At 40.7% G+C, this 16,814-nt stretch overlaps 3 protein-coding genes across 5 annotated transcripts; 1 reads left to right on the forward strand and 2 right to left on the reverse strand.

The window, feature by feature from the left end:
* Window positions 1-40: 40 nt before the first annotated feature.
* Window positions 41-2,341, reverse strand: saysd1 (SAYSVFN motif domain containing 1). Its single transcript, XM_003446274.3, has 2 exons — window positions 1,991-2,341; window positions 41-1,261 (listed from the first exon to the last, which is right to left on the reverse strand). Exons 1-2 carry the CDS (start codon window positions 2,192-2,194, stop codon window positions 938-940), a joined length of 528 nt encoding a protein of 175 aa, XP_003446322.1. The 5' UTR covers window positions 2,195-2,341; the 3' UTR covers window positions 41-937.
* Window positions 2,331-7,677, forward strand: grcc10 (gene rich cluster, C10 gene). Its single transcript, XM_003446273.3, has 4 exons — window positions 2,331-2,459; window positions 2,902-2,955; window positions 5,672-5,848; window positions 7,191-7,677. The coding sequence occupies exons 1-4, from the start codon at window positions 2,372-2,374 to the stop codon at window positions 7,328-7,330; spliced, it is 459 nt and encodes a 152-aa protein (XP_003446321.1). The 5' UTR covers window positions 2,331-2,371; the 3' UTR covers window positions 7,331-7,677.
* A 116-nt stretch (window positions 7,678-7,793) lies between these two features.
* LOC102080032 (cytospin-A) lies at window positions 7,794-16,387 on the reverse strand. Of its 3 annotated transcripts, none has more exons than XM_025898778.1 (12): window positions 15,728-16,387; window positions 14,779-14,897; window positions 12,597-12,989; window positions 11,839-11,912; window positions 10,983-11,560; window positions 10,815-10,902; window positions 10,634-10,709; window positions 10,498-10,534; window positions 10,092-10,188; window positions 9,834-9,950; window positions 8,654-8,713; window positions 7,794-8,533 (listed from the first exon to the last, which is right to left on the reverse strand). In XM_025898778.1, the coding sequence occupies exons 2-12, from the start codon at window positions 14,816-14,818 to the stop codon at window positions 8,444-8,446; spliced, it is 1,650 nt and encodes a 549-aa protein (XP_025754563.1). In that variant the 5' UTR covers window positions 14,819-14,897; window positions 15,728-16,387; the 3' UTR covers window positions 7,794-8,443. The 3 variants fall into 3 exon arrangements, with proteins under 3 accessions (XP_025754563.1, XP_005475078.1, XP_019201462.1); XM_005475021.4 differs by having other exon boundaries at window positions 12,597-13,070; window positions 15,728-16,386; XM_019345917.2 differs by lacking the exon at window positions 14,779-14,897 and having other exon boundaries at window positions 12,597-13,070.
* Window positions 16,388-16,814: the final 427 nt, after the last annotated feature.

The following is a 16,814-nucleotide window of genomic DNA, read 5'->3' on the forward strand; positions in this document are numbered from 1 at the left end:
GCCGGTTTCGTAGAAAGGGAGGAAAGGAAGGACAGCCGTATAGTTTTTTGCTTAAATTTTATTTAACATTCAGTTTTCTTGACCGTAATTCTGTTTTCAGTGAGAAAGCTGCGTTTTGCATTTTAGAACTCCACTTCGTGAATCGCAAACACAATTTGTTATCGGACATCTGTGCTTTTTTTTTCTCCTAATTTTCTGTCATGTGCAGCATTACAGTGGTGGATGTTCATGTGTCTGCACAAATAATCATTGAGAACCAAAAGCTGCTGCTTTAAATGCAGGGTTTCAGCACTTGTTTATACACTTGACCCTGTTTGATATCAATAAGACCATATACCCTTAACTTGGTCATCTCTAGTGAGTGCCGACTGCTGGCCACCCACATGCTTTTTCAATCATCTGTTTGACAGGAGCAACCAATCAGCAGTAAGGTTGCTTAAAGGCCTAGAATGCAACAGACTATTTTGAGCTACTCTAGTAGTTAAAGAAAAAACACAAAGATGTAAAGTTAAGAAATTAAGATGTAAACATAAAATAAAATAAAATAAAATAAAGTAAAATAGCCATTTACTGAGTTAAATTAAAAGCAGTTCATCTGACTCAGTAGAGGCTGTTTTTTTTCCCCTTTAATCCTCAATATGGTTTCTGTATTTTCAAATAAACCCACATTGATCAGAGAATTAGGGGTACATCTATGTTCAAATGAAAAAAACCTTGTATTACAGACATGCTAACCCACCATCATTATTTAGCCATTATATATGACTGATGTACACTATCAAAATAGTTTACAGTAGAAACAGAAATAAAAATTTTGGCTGACCAGTTACATTTTAATGTGGCATACAGAAGCAGCAACTGAAAAATGGGAGAAAAGTTAACATTTTTCCAGATGAAAATTTAAATATTTGATGTCAATGTGCATATCACAAGCGAGTCATCTGTTTGCCAGAGGTCTGTAGCCCATCTCTCCCTCTAGCTGCTCTGTGGTTAGAGCACCCAGCAGAGGTTGACAGTCTGGATTGAAGACTGAATAAGCACTCAGTTCACCAGGCTTGCGGGGCGCTGGGCTCCGGAGTCCTTCATAGAGCCAGTAGAAGAGGGAGATGACAAAGAAGGGGAGACCAAACTCCAGTTCGGCAAACAGACCCAGCAGAACCAGCCATAGCAGCACTTTTAGTAAAGTGATGTTAGAAATGACAAACTGTCTGGAAGCTAGCCACTTTCCCAGAGCGCTATCCAGCAGCCAGTCTCCACGATCCTATAGCGAATACACAACAGAAAAAGAAGAACAGAAGAATAAAAATATGTGATGCTACAAATACACCAAACTTTATAAAATAAATAAACAATAGGATGTCAGTTTTCTTACAAACAGCTCACAAATTGTACATAACTTAGTGGGGATTAAATGAACATTTACAGTACAGTGGGTATTCCTTGGCTGCTGAGAAATAATATAAGCTTAAAAAAATGTCTGTCAAACGTATCTAAAACATATCTTTTTGTGAATGATATCAAGTTATTTTGAGTAAAAAACAAACAAAACAAAACACCCCCATAACATTAGAAGATATTTTAAATGGCCAATGTAGAAAACAGGGTAGGTGAAATAACGTCAAGCAAATACCTTCAATTCATTTTCTTTATTTAACTCTTTATTTTATATATACACCCTTCGTAAATCCTGTTGACTACAACCTATTTACCAGTGTGAGCAAATATATTAGATATGACAAAATAGAAACGATGGAAATCACTTTTAGCAGGTGTACCTAATGATGTGGTCTGTGCGTATGTTTACTGTTATATTTGAAGGTTTACTTTGTCATTGTTCGTGAGTGTGCTTTTTTAAATTATTGCCAATTCTAAAACAATACTATCAGTGCAAAGGAGACGAGGCACTCTGTTTATCACGCACAGTCCGATCTTTAAAATAACAAGCTAAATCGGGAAGTTCATGAGCTTCCCGATTGAAATGATCTCTTACCCTGCTTTGAGAGCCGTCGGTCGCAGCCTGGTTGTTTCGTGCCCTGTCTTCTGACTGCAGACTGTCAGCTGTGGGTGTTTTATCACACTGAGCAGCGGTGTCTGCTGCTGTCTCCCCTCTGGATTGTGAACCAGGAGTCTCACTCTTCTGAGCAGCTTTTTCAGCCTGTCGTCTGGCTCTGAACTCTGCCAGCTTTTGCTCCATGGATAATTAAAAACCGACAGCAACTCATTCACAACTTCTATAAGCTCACGTCAAAGTTATAAGCCCTTCGAAGCACAGTAAATCTCTCTCTCACACACGTCATCTAAGTTTGATGACTTGCTACTAGCTTAGTAACAAGTATGTTTACATTTTACGTCGACGTCACCTGAAAGCAGGATGGTGTGTCGCAAGAAGCCTCCAACATTCCCCGTTTTACGACAGTTTCACAGTTCTGTTGCTAGCTTAGTGATTGTTTTCATTAGAGGTGAGTTCCCAAATGTTATACTGTTTTATGTTCATTTAGTTTGGTAAAAAAGAAAATGGATTTTTAGCTGCTGTTGCTGTTGATAACCGTCAAATTTTAAGCTACTGATAGAAAATGAACGATCGGAGACAAATGCTAATCACCACATAACCACCACGTCTCCTTTATGTTTACGTGTCGTTGTTGTATTTAACTTGTTTGCGCTATTATTGCGGTTTCTATATTTTTTTATTGGTTTATCAAACTAACAGTTATCATTATGTTATACATCGAAATATATTTCAATAAATAAAACAAAGATGCTTCCTATTCTTGAAGCTATCTCGATCTTCCTTTAATTTTCCTACTTTTATTATTACAAAATGTAAATGTTTTTAATTTTGTCTACATCAGTCTGTGTACAGTGGCTTTATTTTTTCGTGGCTTTCTGTTTTCTCTGCAGACATGGCCTCAGCTCCAGCACAGCAGCCCACTCTGACAGTTGAGCAGACCAGAGGTGAGAGGAACAGCTGGTTTTTATATATAAAAGCTCCCGTTTCTACTTGTTTTACTCTTCCCCAGGTGGTCCATATTGTTGCTGAATAAATACTGGGCAAGTACTCGTACCGTTGCATTTGTAAGACCGAGACCTGTACTTATCAGTAGGATTTTGGATTATCCAGGTAGCTTAGGGGTTAACCGTAGGTTTTCTGTACTACATAGATGGTTCACTTTTTACCGAGGTAAGTCATCACGGTAATTTATGCTGTAGACCTAACCTTCTCTGGACGTGGTTAAATTACATGAAACCATCACGTATTGACCCGTCCTGGAAGACCCAGGAGACCTCTGTGGGGAGAGTTGTAGGGTGTAAAGTTTCTGTGTTTCCCTGATGAGCATCAGTAATAAATACAGATTTTTAGACACAACTTATTCCTTATTTTCTGTGTTGGCAGCAAACAATTTTACAACAGCTTTTTGTTTTATGAGTAATAAATACTAATATAAAATAAGTAGTAATATATAAACCTAAAACAGGACGGCTACACTGTCCTTAATGACCTTATATCAAATTTGTACATGGCCTAATCCCGTGTTTGAATTCTGTTTTTATATCTAATATTTACTTTCAAACCCTTAAACAGCACTGAGTCTGCAGCTGAGAGAACAAAAACTCATATTTTTAAGAGCGGATTAGGTTCTGAGTTTAAGTTTAAAATCAACTGGAAGCGGCGTGATTCACTGATTCTTTTATTCACAGCACGTTTTAATTGCAATATAGATTGTATGCTGGTCTATGCTTGTGTGTGCAGCTTATTAATGTGTACCTTACTAAAACCACTGAATGAAGCACAGCCTGTGGGTCACATTATAACGGGAATGCATGATTAACTTGGTGATTTAGAAAATGTATAAAATGCTGTTATGCTTAATTCTAATCTGCTGCTGAGTCTCTTTTACTCTGGAGTAATTACAGCTACTAGAACACAGGACACACAAAGAATGCCTGTTCAATCAATAATATGATTTTAACTTTTATCTGCAATAAACTATGGCAATGTAAACATCTCCTTTATTCAGAATAATATTATTCATAATAATATTAAGCTGTGGGACAGTAAGCTTTATTATTCAAATGGATCCAGTTTAAAGTTTCAGAGCTCTAATGTACAGCCATCACCTTAGATATAAACAGCGGGACTGAGAGCGCACTCAGTGTTAAAATAATTAACTGGAATGAAAATATTTATTTTACCGTTTTGTGTGCCAAATCTAAAGCTTTCATCCTTTGTCCTTTTTACAGCTGTTTAACATTTTACTGGTATATATATTGTTTTTATGTTCTTTATAGACTTTTAATCACCCATTGATAATGTTTCTGGAGTAGGTGACACTCATAGGGATCATTTTCTGTGGAAGAAGAGTCATGTGATCCGTGAAATGCCTCTTTTAGATTGGTTAGATGCAGCCAATACCACCCCTCTTGTGTTAACGCACAAGAGAAACCCTGGGTTAACTTATTGAGCTGATAACCAGCTTTGTGTGACCGTTTATCCTGATCGCCAGTGTTGGCGTAAGTGAATCTAGATAACGGTAAAATAGCCTGGGTGTTGTGAACTCTCTTCGTAGTATAGGGCCCTGGAGTTGGATGGGGTGCACTTTTTTGTTCATGGAAAGTAAGAAGAAGAATTAGTGATGGTGACTTTCAGGCTCCAGATTAGTTACTGTACTGCCATCCATCCTTCTTCTTCCGCTTATCCGGGACCCACGGGGCAGCAGCCCAAGCAGAGAAGCCCAGACCTAGCAATCCCTGGCCACCACCTCCAGCTTATCCAGAGGAACACCAAACCAGGCCAGCCGAGAGATATAATCTCTCCAGCGTGTCCTGGGTCTGCCCTGGGACCTCCTCCCGGTGAGACATGCCTGGAAGACCTCTCCCACAAGGCGCTCAGGAGGCATCCTTGTCAGATGCCCGAACCACCTCAACTGGCTCTTTCAATGTAAAGGAGCAGCGGCTCTACTCTGAGCCCCTCCCGGATGGCCGAGCTGCTCACCCTATCTCTAAGGGAGAGGCCAGCCACCCTTCGGAGGAAACCCATTTATGCCACTTGTATCTGCAATCTTGTTCTTTAGGTCACTACCCAAAGCTCGTGACCATAGATGAGGGTAGGGACATAGATTGACCGGTAAATTAAGAGCTTCACTTTTACACTCAGCTCTCTTCACCACAATGGACCACTACAGCGTCTGCGTCACTGCACCAATCCGTCTGTCGATCTCCCGCTCCCTTCTCCCGTCATGCGTGAGCAAGACCCAGAGATACTTAAACTCCTCCACTCATCCCTGACCTGGACTGGGCACTTTACCCTTTTCCAGCTGAGGACCATGGCCTCAGATTTGGGGGTGCTGATTCTCATTCCCACCGCTTCATACTCTGCTGCAAACCGTTCCAGTGCGAGCCAACAGAACCATATCACCTGTGAAAAGCAGAGCTGATATTAATTACCGTAATGTGGAGGCATAAATCCCTTTGGGGTTGTGTCAAGCAGGGTGTGTGATGTTGAAAAAAAAAATCTGCTGCAATGTGGAGCTGCAGACAACGTCTAGTGAATAAGGTATAAGCTGGCAGTAGTTAGTTGATAAGTAATTTCTTCTAAAATGTGCAGCAATGTCAGGAAAAGTTGGTTTTTTTTACCTTGTGGAGCAGCTACTAAAGAAGCTTTTTTTCACAGTGGTTTTGAGCGAGGTGATCCAGGCATTCTCAGTACCAGAGAATGCCGCACGGATGGAGGAGGCCAGAGAGAGCGCCTGCAACGACATGGGCAAGATGCTGCAGCTTGTGCTCCCTGTAGCCACCCAAATTCAACAAGAGGTTATCAAAGCCTACGGATTCAACAATGAGGGGGAAGGTGAGCTTTTTTGTATCTTAAAACTAAGAATGTGCTTGGTTTTCTTTGCTAGGTTAGAGAAAAAAGCGCAAACAGTGTACTGTGAAAATAAGCGGCTCGCCCACTGCTGGCCTCCCATTTAGTTTTTGTAGAAAGAAAAATTATTGTAATCTCCCCGGTCTTGATATGATTAGGGATGCACTCTGTCCAAAGAGCCAACTCAAGTAGTAAGATTATCTGTGGATGTTTTTTTCAGGACAGCAGGTTCCTTTCTCTGAGTTAAAAGTACCAAGTGTAAGACATTATTTCCCTGAAGGCTTAAAACAATAGGAACTACTCTAAAGTTCAAATAATTTTAAGACACTGTTCAGACTAGAACAAATGATCCCACCGGTGCTCATTAGTGCTGGCTGATATGACGCAGAGTACTCATATAATTTAATTTGGGTCTTAAATTTATGAATTGGACATTATACTACTCAAAGAAGAACGAATAAATGCTGCATTTATAAATCATATTTGTTTCTCATCTAAATGTTTCCTACCGTTTTCTATCTCTAAAGATATCACCTTAAATCTCCCACACAATGCTGTTAGAGAAACCAAACTTTGCAGGGTTTTAGTCACTTTAGATGTATACCAGTCACACATTGGAGAGATGTCTGATCAACTACCCGAGACATAAAGACAGTTATAACTAGGAGGCTTGCAACAGATTGCATAGCTCAGACAGAGGCTCGATGGAAAAATAATGAAATTGTTATGGGATTAGGTACAAAGACGGCAGCAGATGAGACCGCCTGAATCCACAGAGGAGCTTTAAGATGCAACAACAAAGCCAGACAGTGTCTTTAAAACACTTAATTTCCACCTACTGAGTTCATTATTATGAAAACTAATATCATCCTCACTACAGTGTCACAAACATTTGCACATCACTGTTTTTTATGGATACTAAATGACATATTTTAAATGGGCCTCAATTTTTAATCTCACACACACACACAGGGAAAGTTTTCAAATTAAACATGTCCAAAGTTTTAAATAATAAAATCAGTGTATGTATAAGTAATCCCTGGGAGCCCAAGGCTCGGATTTAGTGTGGTCAATTCAGGCACACAGCACAGATGCCCCGCCTACTTGTGGTTTAAATTTCCTGTCTGCAAGGTGCAGCCAATCAAAAGGGAGTTGCTATAAAGGAAGACGAGTTGAAATGGAAATCTATTCTAGGAGAATCCAAAAATGTTATAAACTATAATAGATCCCTTTCAATGGAAACTTCCAGTCGGTACTGGTCATAGGCTGCATGTTATTCTGGGGAGATGATATAATTTGTCATGGTGATCATCTGCTTCCCTTTCAGGTGTCCTTAAATTTGCCCGACTGGTCAAGATGTATGAAACCCAGGACCCAGAAATCGCAGCCATGTCTGCTAAACTGAAATCTCTTCTCCTACCGCCACTTTCAACACCACCTATAGGAGGCGCCATTCCAGCTTCATAGGAAATATTACCTCCATCGATTGTTCGCAAGGATACTTCCATTTAAACTTTGGAATACAGTGCAGTTATGAGCAGATCCAGCATGCCGTCAACAGTTCTGTCTTTATGTGGAGCGGTTATTGTTTAAAAACACTAAATATTCCAAGCAAGACAACACAACTTTTCCGGTTTTATCTCGAGTACCCTTGCTTAATTATTGCTTTTCTTTACTGTTCTGTATTTATTTGTCACATGTTACACCATGACCACTTTCTTAACCTTAATCATTTCCTTTGATGCCATGTTTTGTACCATTTTTATATGCAGTCAAATGTCTTTTTTTGTTTAAATTAAAATGTTTTCTCTGAACCTGTGTGCATTGTTAATGCAGAAACTGTGCAAAAAATCCTTTCCATTTAAATGCTTTATTATTGCAGGTAATCTATATAGCAGTGTTTACCATATTAAAAAAAAAAAAAAAAAAAAAAAAAAAAAATGAATCGATTACATATATACATTTCCTTAAAGGCAATTTTCCTTTTACATATAGGATTTGGGGTTAAAAGATCACTATTCCAACATATAAAATCTGAGTACATATCTACCTTATACAGCTCTTAGGCTTTGATGCATAAATACATATTGTGGCAGAAGTTGTTCAGGATAAAAATATTAGTGGAGATAAATAAAGTGACCCAGATTCTGGAACCTACACTACATTTACATTCTTCATAAAGTGCTTTTTTTCCCCCTTCACCAAGGCAAACTGTGCAAAACTAGTGCAGCTGACACCCAGTTTATGTGGAAGTAGTTGTTCAGTGTGCAGTCTTTCTGGCATATTTATATTTTTGTGTCTTGTGCACATTCATCGAGCTAGGTATTCAGATCCAGAATCACTACTGTGCATGTTTAATAATTTCTTTTTTTTTTTTTAAAAAGGGCTCAGATAGTGAAATGCTATTTAGTTTCTTCCACGTGTTTCTGTGAAAAAGAGATTGTGCTGGTACCTAAACTTAAGTCATGAAATCCAGTATTGCCAGCGTGTTTTAGTTTGGAGAGCTGAGCTCTGTCTTGGGTCTCCGTGGTTCAGCTCCTGATTCATAGTTATAGAAATGGCAAACGAAGGAGGAAGACTTCACATCTCAAAGTGGCGGAAAATACTTTCGACATATCCCAAGACCCTCTGCCAGTCTGGTCCTTCTGCCTTCAGCATCTCCTCCACTGTCTGCCACACAAGATAAACATGAAGTTTTAAAAAGCAGATAAAGAATAACAATGTTAAAGTTGAGCTATTTGTGTAAACCACGCAAATCTGAGTTGAACAAGAAGAACAAAAATGTCTCACTAGTGTGGCAGAGATCCCGACACACTCTCCCATCTTAAAAGCAAGCTCCAGGTTTGCCTTCTGTACAAATAAAGACACGTTTTGTATGAACATTTACAGACATGAATGTGTAAATGCAAATATACTTCATAGTCCTTGTTTTTGTATTTTATATGAATCTGTATGTAGGATTAAGATAGCAGATATGGACTATTCAGGTTCCACACGTATAACCATAGGTGCCATCACAAGCAATTTCCCTTTGACTCCCAGCACAGTGTCAATAGTGTTGAGGAGATAACAGGAGACAGTCTGTTACACACGGAGAGCTGTAGGAGGGTCAGAAAGGGCACCAACCCAGCAGCTGGACTTGTATCTACTCCTTTGTGTGAGAAGGAACAGAAGGAGACAGACTTCCAGCGACCTTTTGTACACGTTTCTCACCAAACTTACAGAAACTGAATCCATGGGGGTGATTTGAAGGCCCGGCGTCCTTTAGTGGGACTTGTGTCCAGCACGACGCAGCACGACACAGACCTATTGAGGCTTGCCATTTGCACCCAGTTCTCTTCAGAGATGAGAGCAGGTTCACACTGAGCACATGTGAAAGAGTGTGAAGATGTAATGCTGCCAGTCATTGACTGGAGGTCTTCTCTGTTGGTCTGTGACTGTGTGGACAACCTTGTCCAGCTCTCTTCTCCGCTGTTTCCTTCACATTTGTGAGGCTATGCTGAAAGACGCAGCAAACCTTCTCGTGGCGGCACATGTGGTTGTGCCATCCTGGAGTAGCTGGACTAACTGTGCAACCTGAATAGGAACAATAGGACATTCGAAAAAGGGTATCTAGAGAATAATCGGTCAAGCCAGAGCAATAGTGGCCACCACTTGCAAAATCATTCCCATTTGTGGAGTCTTCATGTCTTCTTGTTGCCTTTCCAGTCCACCTATTGTGACTTCATTTGCACAAAAGCAGGTGAAATGGATTCACAGTGTAGAATCTGACTGGACAGATTAATATCCCTGAAGCTTTACTGACTTTGTGTTTTACTGTGTCGAGCATTGCACATTTGAGTTTACTATTCAAATTTAATCTGGTGTCTTTGGTATGCATTTGTATTTTATAGCGTATTTAATATTGTGCAGATGGAAATTAAAGAGTGTTTTCTTTTCTCTTATGATATAATTGTTTTTTGAATTTTACCTTATCAGCTGGGTTCAGGCTGTCATAGGGGATGTGAGTTGGTAAATAGGTGTGATAAACAGCACAGAACGCCAAACCATCTTCCCAGCTGCTGCTGAAGTTGGTGATCTCAATATTCTGCCACAAAACATGAAACAAAGATGCAATCGAGGTGTTTTTTTTAATGGCTTAAAATATTTGCAATTTGTCTTAATTTAACTTGTTACAGAGAGTCACATGATTTCATAGCTCAGCAATGCTCAAGTTCTCCTCTCTGACCTTATAACCTTGAGTGCGAGTTTGGCACCAGCGCAGCAGGGAGTTTCTCCTGGAGCCGCCATGGCGCCTCAGCAGAGCACTGAAACCATCCTGAGGTCTGAAGATGGAGAAACATTTTAACTGCGAATTGCTCATTCACTGCAAACTGTTTCAGTCATTTAACCTGAGAACACGAGTGGAAAAAAAAAGCATAATCGGACAAACACACAAATCGATTCTAAAGTCATACAGATATAAAAGTCATATGGGTCAGTTTTAACTGTTTTTGGTCTAAAGAGTTGAAAACTGCCAATTGTATCAGTGTGTTTTTGGTTATTTTTCCACAAATGCTTGCCAGCCTCTCTTTCCACGCAAAGACATCAGCATCAACTTTACCAACAATATATGAGGCTTATCAGCCACTCACTTGAAGGAATCTGAGCTTTGTTCGTCATCCTGTTTTCCTGCATCACACAAATGCAGACACAGTTGTAATAAACAGACTTGTAATAAAACAAGATGCTATGGTTTGGTTAACGGTGAATCGGCAGACTGAAGCACACCTGTGTAAAAGCTCGACCAGCTGTCCTGCCTCTGTAAAATTCGGTCCATCCGCCTCCCTTTTGTCGGCTCTTCTTTCTGAAACAGTTAAGTAATGGCATATTTGACATTTCATTCGACATGGGATGACATTGATCATCTCAGGGTCTCCCAGTATATCACAATAGTGTAAACGTGTTAAACCTTGCACAGTGGCAATGTTGTACTCAAGGTTTTTGAAGCCCCATTTGGATTTGAAGAATCTGTTGGAAGCGGGAGACGAGAGAGACTCCTAAAAAGATAACAATTTTGTGTTGGATTAGATTTTGTTGTAACAAGGAGACCACAGTTTGAGCTTTTATGCAGACTCACCAGGATCTCTCAGAGAGCATCACGATCTTTCTGGGATCTTTCTGTCCACGTCCGTCATCTTTCTTCTTCTTCTTCTTCTCCAGGGCAGTCAAGCTGCGAATGTATCCCTCTGCCACCCCTTTCCCTTTCAGCTGCACATTTTCTGACTCGCTCGTCTCCTCAGGATCACAGCCTTCTTCTGTAGCATCCACCTCTTGATTTGTTTCATGAGCTTCTGTCCCTGCTTCAGCTTCCTCTGTAACTTCAAGCATTTCCTCCTGCTTCTCCTCAGAGTCTGGTTTATCTGAATCTTCATACATTTGACCTCTGAGGGCATCGAGCTCGGCTCGATCCTGCTGCTGCTGCTTCTCCAGTTCAGCCAGTTTGCAGCAGGCGTCTTTGTGTTCAGCTCTCAGCCTCTCTAGCTCTCGGTCCGTCTCCTGCTGTTTGCTGAGGGCCTGTGCCAGCTGCTCCTTTACAGTCCTGTGGCTCTCCTGGAGTGAACCCAGAGCCTGCTCTGACTCAACACGGAGCCGGTCGGCAACAGACACGGCGACCTGCAGGTCACACTGGAACTGGTGCCACTCCAACCTCTCTGTCTGAAACCAAAGAAACACTGTAATTGCACGTTAAGGCTTGCTCTCCGTTTGTCATTGCTACATAAATATCTGTCTACTAGTCAGTACCGTGTGACTGATTTTAAGTCTGACCTGAGCTGTAGGAATGTGAATGTTGCAATGATGTCACATGACATTTAAAACAGAAATAATTACACAGAATTAGACAAATGCAGAACTGAATGCTGCAGGAAAACACAGTTCTGAATGCTAAATAACTAGCAGGTTCACGCCCTGAAACCTGTAGACCAACAACTCACCCTGAGCGTCTCCTTCAGGGTCTCCAGCTCTTCAACCAACTCTTCTCTTTCTGCTATCAAGTGCCTAAGCAGCTCTGACACACGAGTTACAAAACAAAACAACTGTATCACAAATGTGTCCCTTTAAGTTACTGCATATTATGCTGCTGTTAATAATCAATTTTCCACATGACACTTAGTAGGTGATGATGATGGTGATATTTAAACCACTTATAACTATGATGGATAGCTCCTGGAGTCATACCAGGTTTTTATATTTTACATGATTGGGGTTTTTTTTTTGCCATATTCCATGTTTGAGTTTCAGTTGTTCAGTTTGTTTTATCCTGGGACTAGACTAGGTTTTTTTCCTCTTTAAGTCAGCTTTTTTTCTGATTGGCTGCTTCTTATAAACACAAGGTTTTAACAGCAGGTAGGTGGGGCCTTTGTGCTTATAGATACCATTGTGCTGGAGAAGACCATATTGAGGATATTGCCTCTCTTTAATATCATACAGATATAGAAGTGGAGAAAAAAACTGCCTGAAAACAAGTGTTGAGAGGAATGTGAAGCCTGAGCTTTTTTGATCCTTCGCATGCAGATTTCATTATTTGAAACTTTTCCATGTTTATTATGAGCACGTACTTCTGTAACAATATATATGTAATCTTTAAGTAGAAACACTTTCTGCTTCCTTTCTCATTTCCAGACATCTCTGATGTGTCAGTGACAGCACACTTAAAAAAAACAAACAAAACAGGTGATGACAGAGGGCATACCTACTGCTCCTGTGGTAATATCAGTGCTGGGCGTTAGGCCCAGTGAGGCCCTGTAGTGCTCCATTAGACTGAGTAAAACCAAGGTCATCTCCTCTCCAGCTCTCTCTGCTGTAGCCTGTGGCTCCAGCCCGCTGTCTCTGTCGTTCCAGCAAGGCTCTGAAGGCGAACCTCTGGACAAAGGCAGTGATACTGGAGTGCCCGGATTGCCCACCGCTGCCTCATTTCTCGCTGCTGCATCGCTCACGTTTGTCTCTGAGGCGGCGACGCTGTCGACGCTGATTACAGCCCATTCTGAGGGAGCCGACAGCCGCTGTGTCCACTCTGCGAATGGAGAGGTGGAGGAGGGGGTGGTGCTGCCAGCTGCTGGAGGAGTTTGTGCCTTATCAGAGGAAGCTGCAGAGGATAAGGCCATGACAGTCAGCTCTGCCTGTGAGGGTGTGGTAGGAGGCGTTTGGAAGAAATCTAAAGGAGAACCTGAGAGGAGGGAAATAAAGAGGTAAAGGAGAAAAATGGCACTGTCCTGAGCTAAAAATCACCTGAAATCTGTTGAAAAATGTGCCGATTGCAAAGCCACCCCTCTTCTTTTCCTCACTGCAGATGTAAGCCTCGCTGCCTGCTTCCTTATTTACTATCCTCGGCTGACTGATGCAGCAAAAAAACCTCCCCTGCCAATATCTTGGCTGGCAAATGCAGGCTGTTCCCCCGTGTGGCAAGATCCAGGAAGAGAGATAATTTTGATCATAGGCTGCTCCTCACTGCAGCCAAAAAGTGACTATATTATAAAGAGCTGCATAAAAAAAGAAAAAAAACAAACAAACACATAAACAACACATTAAAAAAAAAAAAAAAAAAAAAAAAAAAAAAATATCTCTAAAAAGACACCTGGAGAGCCGAATAATGATTTTGCTAATGCATTATTAGCATTTTAGTTATGTGTCAAATCAGGAAATATCCACTAGTGTGTCATCTGTTGCTGAAAACTAATGCTAGAGCTACTGGATTTCTCTATGATGTTGATATTATCCTGTTTATAGTGTGAAAATTTTGGCAGGCTACACGGATCTTCGCCTCCTTTGACTCTGATCTTTTTAAGCCTTCCCCTCCTTGTCCTTGTGTTGTGCTGCAGGATTCTGCAGACTCATCATTTCCCTGGCAGCAGCATGATGTAGTCTGCTCAGCTACCATGGGGGAGCTATCCTCATCCTCTAGCATGAGCTGAATTCCTGCATACTGACAGCCAAGAGACAAAAACACTAGACTTATAAAGTTGTAAAGTCAAATTTCACACATTAGCTCAGCCAAATGTGACGCTTTGAATTCAAGGATACTGAAGGGCTGAAGAAGCCAAAAGTCTGATCCCAACTTTTACTGAATCTTATTGGATGTGGGTTCTATTTCACTGTCATGCTGATTCATCATTTTGTTTGCTGAAATATGTTTTTTGATCATAAAGGGCCCGACACCAGAATTTAGTTTGGTTTGAAAATAGTGAGTCTATAAAATGCAAAGCATCCTCACTGACACGTTCACAATTTTGAGTTTACTAAAACAGTTCCAAACACCTTTTCTGCTGCTTTGGACAAAACATTGAGCTTTGGTTAAAATAATAACTATAAATAAATTAAAATGGTTACTGGGGGAATATAATGGAACATTCTTTGTCTAATCTTTAACAGGAGTGTTAAAGCCTGTTATAGTTAGTGAATGGCACAGAAAATGAACTCATTCATGCAAATGTATCCTGAAGTGTTCACTTTCTGTAGTCACCCTGTTTTCATCCTTTGGTAATGTGGAAGCACAACAAGCACAAATGTTTTGATTGATGCCCTCTTCAGTGCGAGAGGCCCAGCTGCCGTGCTGTCTCACAAAGTAAAAGTAACTGACTGTCTTCCTCGTGCCGTCTCTTTGCCGGTTTATTTTTCACACTTGGAAATACAGAGGAGACAAAGAGACGAAGTGAAGCTGACAGTTTCCAGGACCTATCGTACCAACAGTCTAAAAATAGTCAGACTTAGAAATAATGATCAGAAGAAACAAGACAGTTAAAAAAAAAATACAAAGCCCGAAACTTCTACACAGTATTTTTTATTACTATACTTTGAGGAGTAAAGGAAGAACAAATAGATTAAATAAATAATTTCTCCAATGTGTTTTGAAATTGGACCATTGGATGCTGAGTTACCTGTAGGGACATGGCTGTCTTTGCCATTGTGGTTACCCATGATCCAGCAGGGGTGGATATCTTGATAGGCTATCCCAACTGCCCTTCACTGTATCCTGCTTTGTGAGACTCTCTGTTGACTGGCCAAAAATAAATAAACACGGTTTTCATGAGTATGACTCAGTCCTGAACATTTGATGAGCACAACAACAGAAGTCCAGGAATTCTTGTCCCAAGCACCCCCTTTAGTAACAGTTTCAAAAAACTATAGAAACTATTAGATTTGTCCAATAAAACTAGCCTCCAGTAAATTTACCTTTGCATAGTTTTCATTATCCTGGTTAGCTGGCTAATGTGAAGTAAGGCAACACGAATGTTTGGTGGCATAGCAGCATCTTGTCTGTCAACTCCACGGCAACAGAATGAGGTTGTCATGTTTAACACGTGGCTGTGTCTCTGCCATGAAAAATGAACTAAACCCCATTAAATAATCAAGCAATTTAAGGCTTCCTTGGAGAAGGGGGAGGAGAATACACACGAACCGAAAACTGAGATTTGTTCACACACTGGAACACTATTCAAGTTTATTCGGCATGCAAGATATAATGTGACACACACGGTCCATTTCAAATGACTCACACAGCTGTATTACCCACAGGGCTATACAGGATAACTAACTCTACCAGCCCGACCTGTTAAACTCCTAAATCATTGCGCAGCTTAATGAATTGTGTGCCGTATTAAAGAATGAAGCCTCTAATTGATGAACGTGTCTCGAAAATTGTCTGTCTCTCAATCTCGTTTCTAAAAAGCTTCGCATTTTTGAATAGCTCTGTTTATCAGTGAAGTTTGGCTCATGTTTTTCTGCATCCATGGAGAAAAAACGTGCAGTTTATCGAGCCATTTTGGTTGTTATATCTAAACAGTCGCCTTTCACACGCCGTCATAGCTCCAGTTTCATTCATCCTACCTGCTCAGCCTACCAGCTGGACGCCTTCCAGTTTGGCCCCGACTGTCCGTCCGGCGGGTTTCTTCTTCGGGTGTCTCGGGACAAATTTGCCTTTCTTCGTCCCGTATCCCAAATTCAACGAAAGGCTCAGAGCCAATCAATAACAGTCATTTCTTCTTCTTCTTGGGTATCCTACATTACCATAACAGCTACAAAAAGGCAGCCATATATAACTCCAACTCTAAATCTAACTCCGCTGCTTCGCCTTTAAATCCAATGCGTCAAAAAGAAGGAGGCAGAAGCAAACTGATTGCGCAGCAGCCGCACGCTGGATAAACAGCATGAATGTTTGTTAATGGGATTATTTAGATCTCTGTTTTTTCAATCTCACAATACAACAAATCCAAACACCAAATAGTGAGTAGAGTGCAGGATAAAATGGGCTTGCTGAGAAGCAGTCACACCGGCTACGGGCTAATTATCTTTTGTTAAATGCAGGTGTGGCGCCAGGTAACAGGTTATACTTTCACACGGTCCGTGGGTGCAATGTGTCACATTGCATCTGTCGAGAGAATGGAAACCAGCCAAACAGCCCAGGAAATATTTAGCGGAGAAAACTTTAACCAGAAAGTCCCCAGAGTGGTAGCTATCGATCCACAGACCCCGTTCGTGGGCGGAAGCTCAAACTGTTCCGACACTGACTAAGTCACTGCATACTAACGAGTGGAATTTATTTATTAATGTTTCTGAAAATGCACACCAAGGCCGTTGCTCGTTTCCACAGAAAGGAAATTATATAAAAACGTGGATAAGGACACCTCGAATGAAACTGAAAAACCCAGACATGCATCTAATCAGGAAAAATGGGATCCCATCAAACCTGAGAGCAACGAAATTACATGTGGCAAACGTGGTTAAAGTGCTGTTTTATTTCAAGCAGTTTTAATTATGTTAAATAAGAACTTACGCAAATTTTAGATGAGATATCCAGGGCAGAGGTTGTGCAGTGATCCTTAAAATATACACACACACACACACACACACACACATATATATATATATATATATATATGTACATATATGTATGTATTTAAAGAACATAACCACG

Source organism: Oreochromis niloticus, linkage group LG15, assembly GCF_001858045.2.
Source record: "Oreochromis niloticus isolate F11D_XX linkage group LG15, O_niloticus_UMD_NMBU, whole genome shotgun sequence".
Lineage (NCBI taxonomy): Eukaryota > Metazoa > Chordata > Actinopteri > Cichliformes > Cichlidae > Oreochromis > Oreochromis niloticus.

Coding starts and splice junctions, on each gene's coding strand:
- grcc10 (XM_003446273.3), top strand. CDS start 2,372: ATGGTGTGTCGCAAGAAGCCTCCAACATTCCCCGTTTTACGACAGTTT. Junction 2,460..2,901: donor AGTGATTGTTTTCATTAGAG/GTGAGTTCCCAA, acceptor TTTTCTCTGCAG/ACATGGCCTCAGCTCCAGCA. Junction 2,956..5,671: donor GACAGTTGAGCAGACCAGAG/GTGAGAGGAACA, acceptor TTTTTTTCACAG/TGGTTTTGAGCGAGGTGATC.
- saysd1 (XM_003446274.3), bottom strand. CDS start 2,194: ATGGAGCAAAAGCTGGCAGAGTTCAGAGCCAGACGACAGGCTGAAAAA. Junction 1,262..1,990: donor CCGACGGCTCTCAAAGCAGG/GTAAGAGATCAT, acceptor TATTCGCTATAG/GATCGTGGAGACTGGCTGCT.
- LOC102080032 (XM_005475021.4), bottom strand. CDS start 14,818: ATGGGTAACCACAATGGCAAAGACAGCCATGTCCCTACAG. Junction 13,071..14,778: donor AGACAGCCATGTCCCTACAG/GTAACTCAGCAT, acceptor CCCTCCTCTCAG/GTTCTCCTTTAGATTTCTTC. Junction 10,189..10,497: donor CAAAGCTCAGATTCCTTCAA/GTGAGTGGCTGA, acceptor CTCCATCTTCAG/ACCTCAGGATGGTTTCAGTG.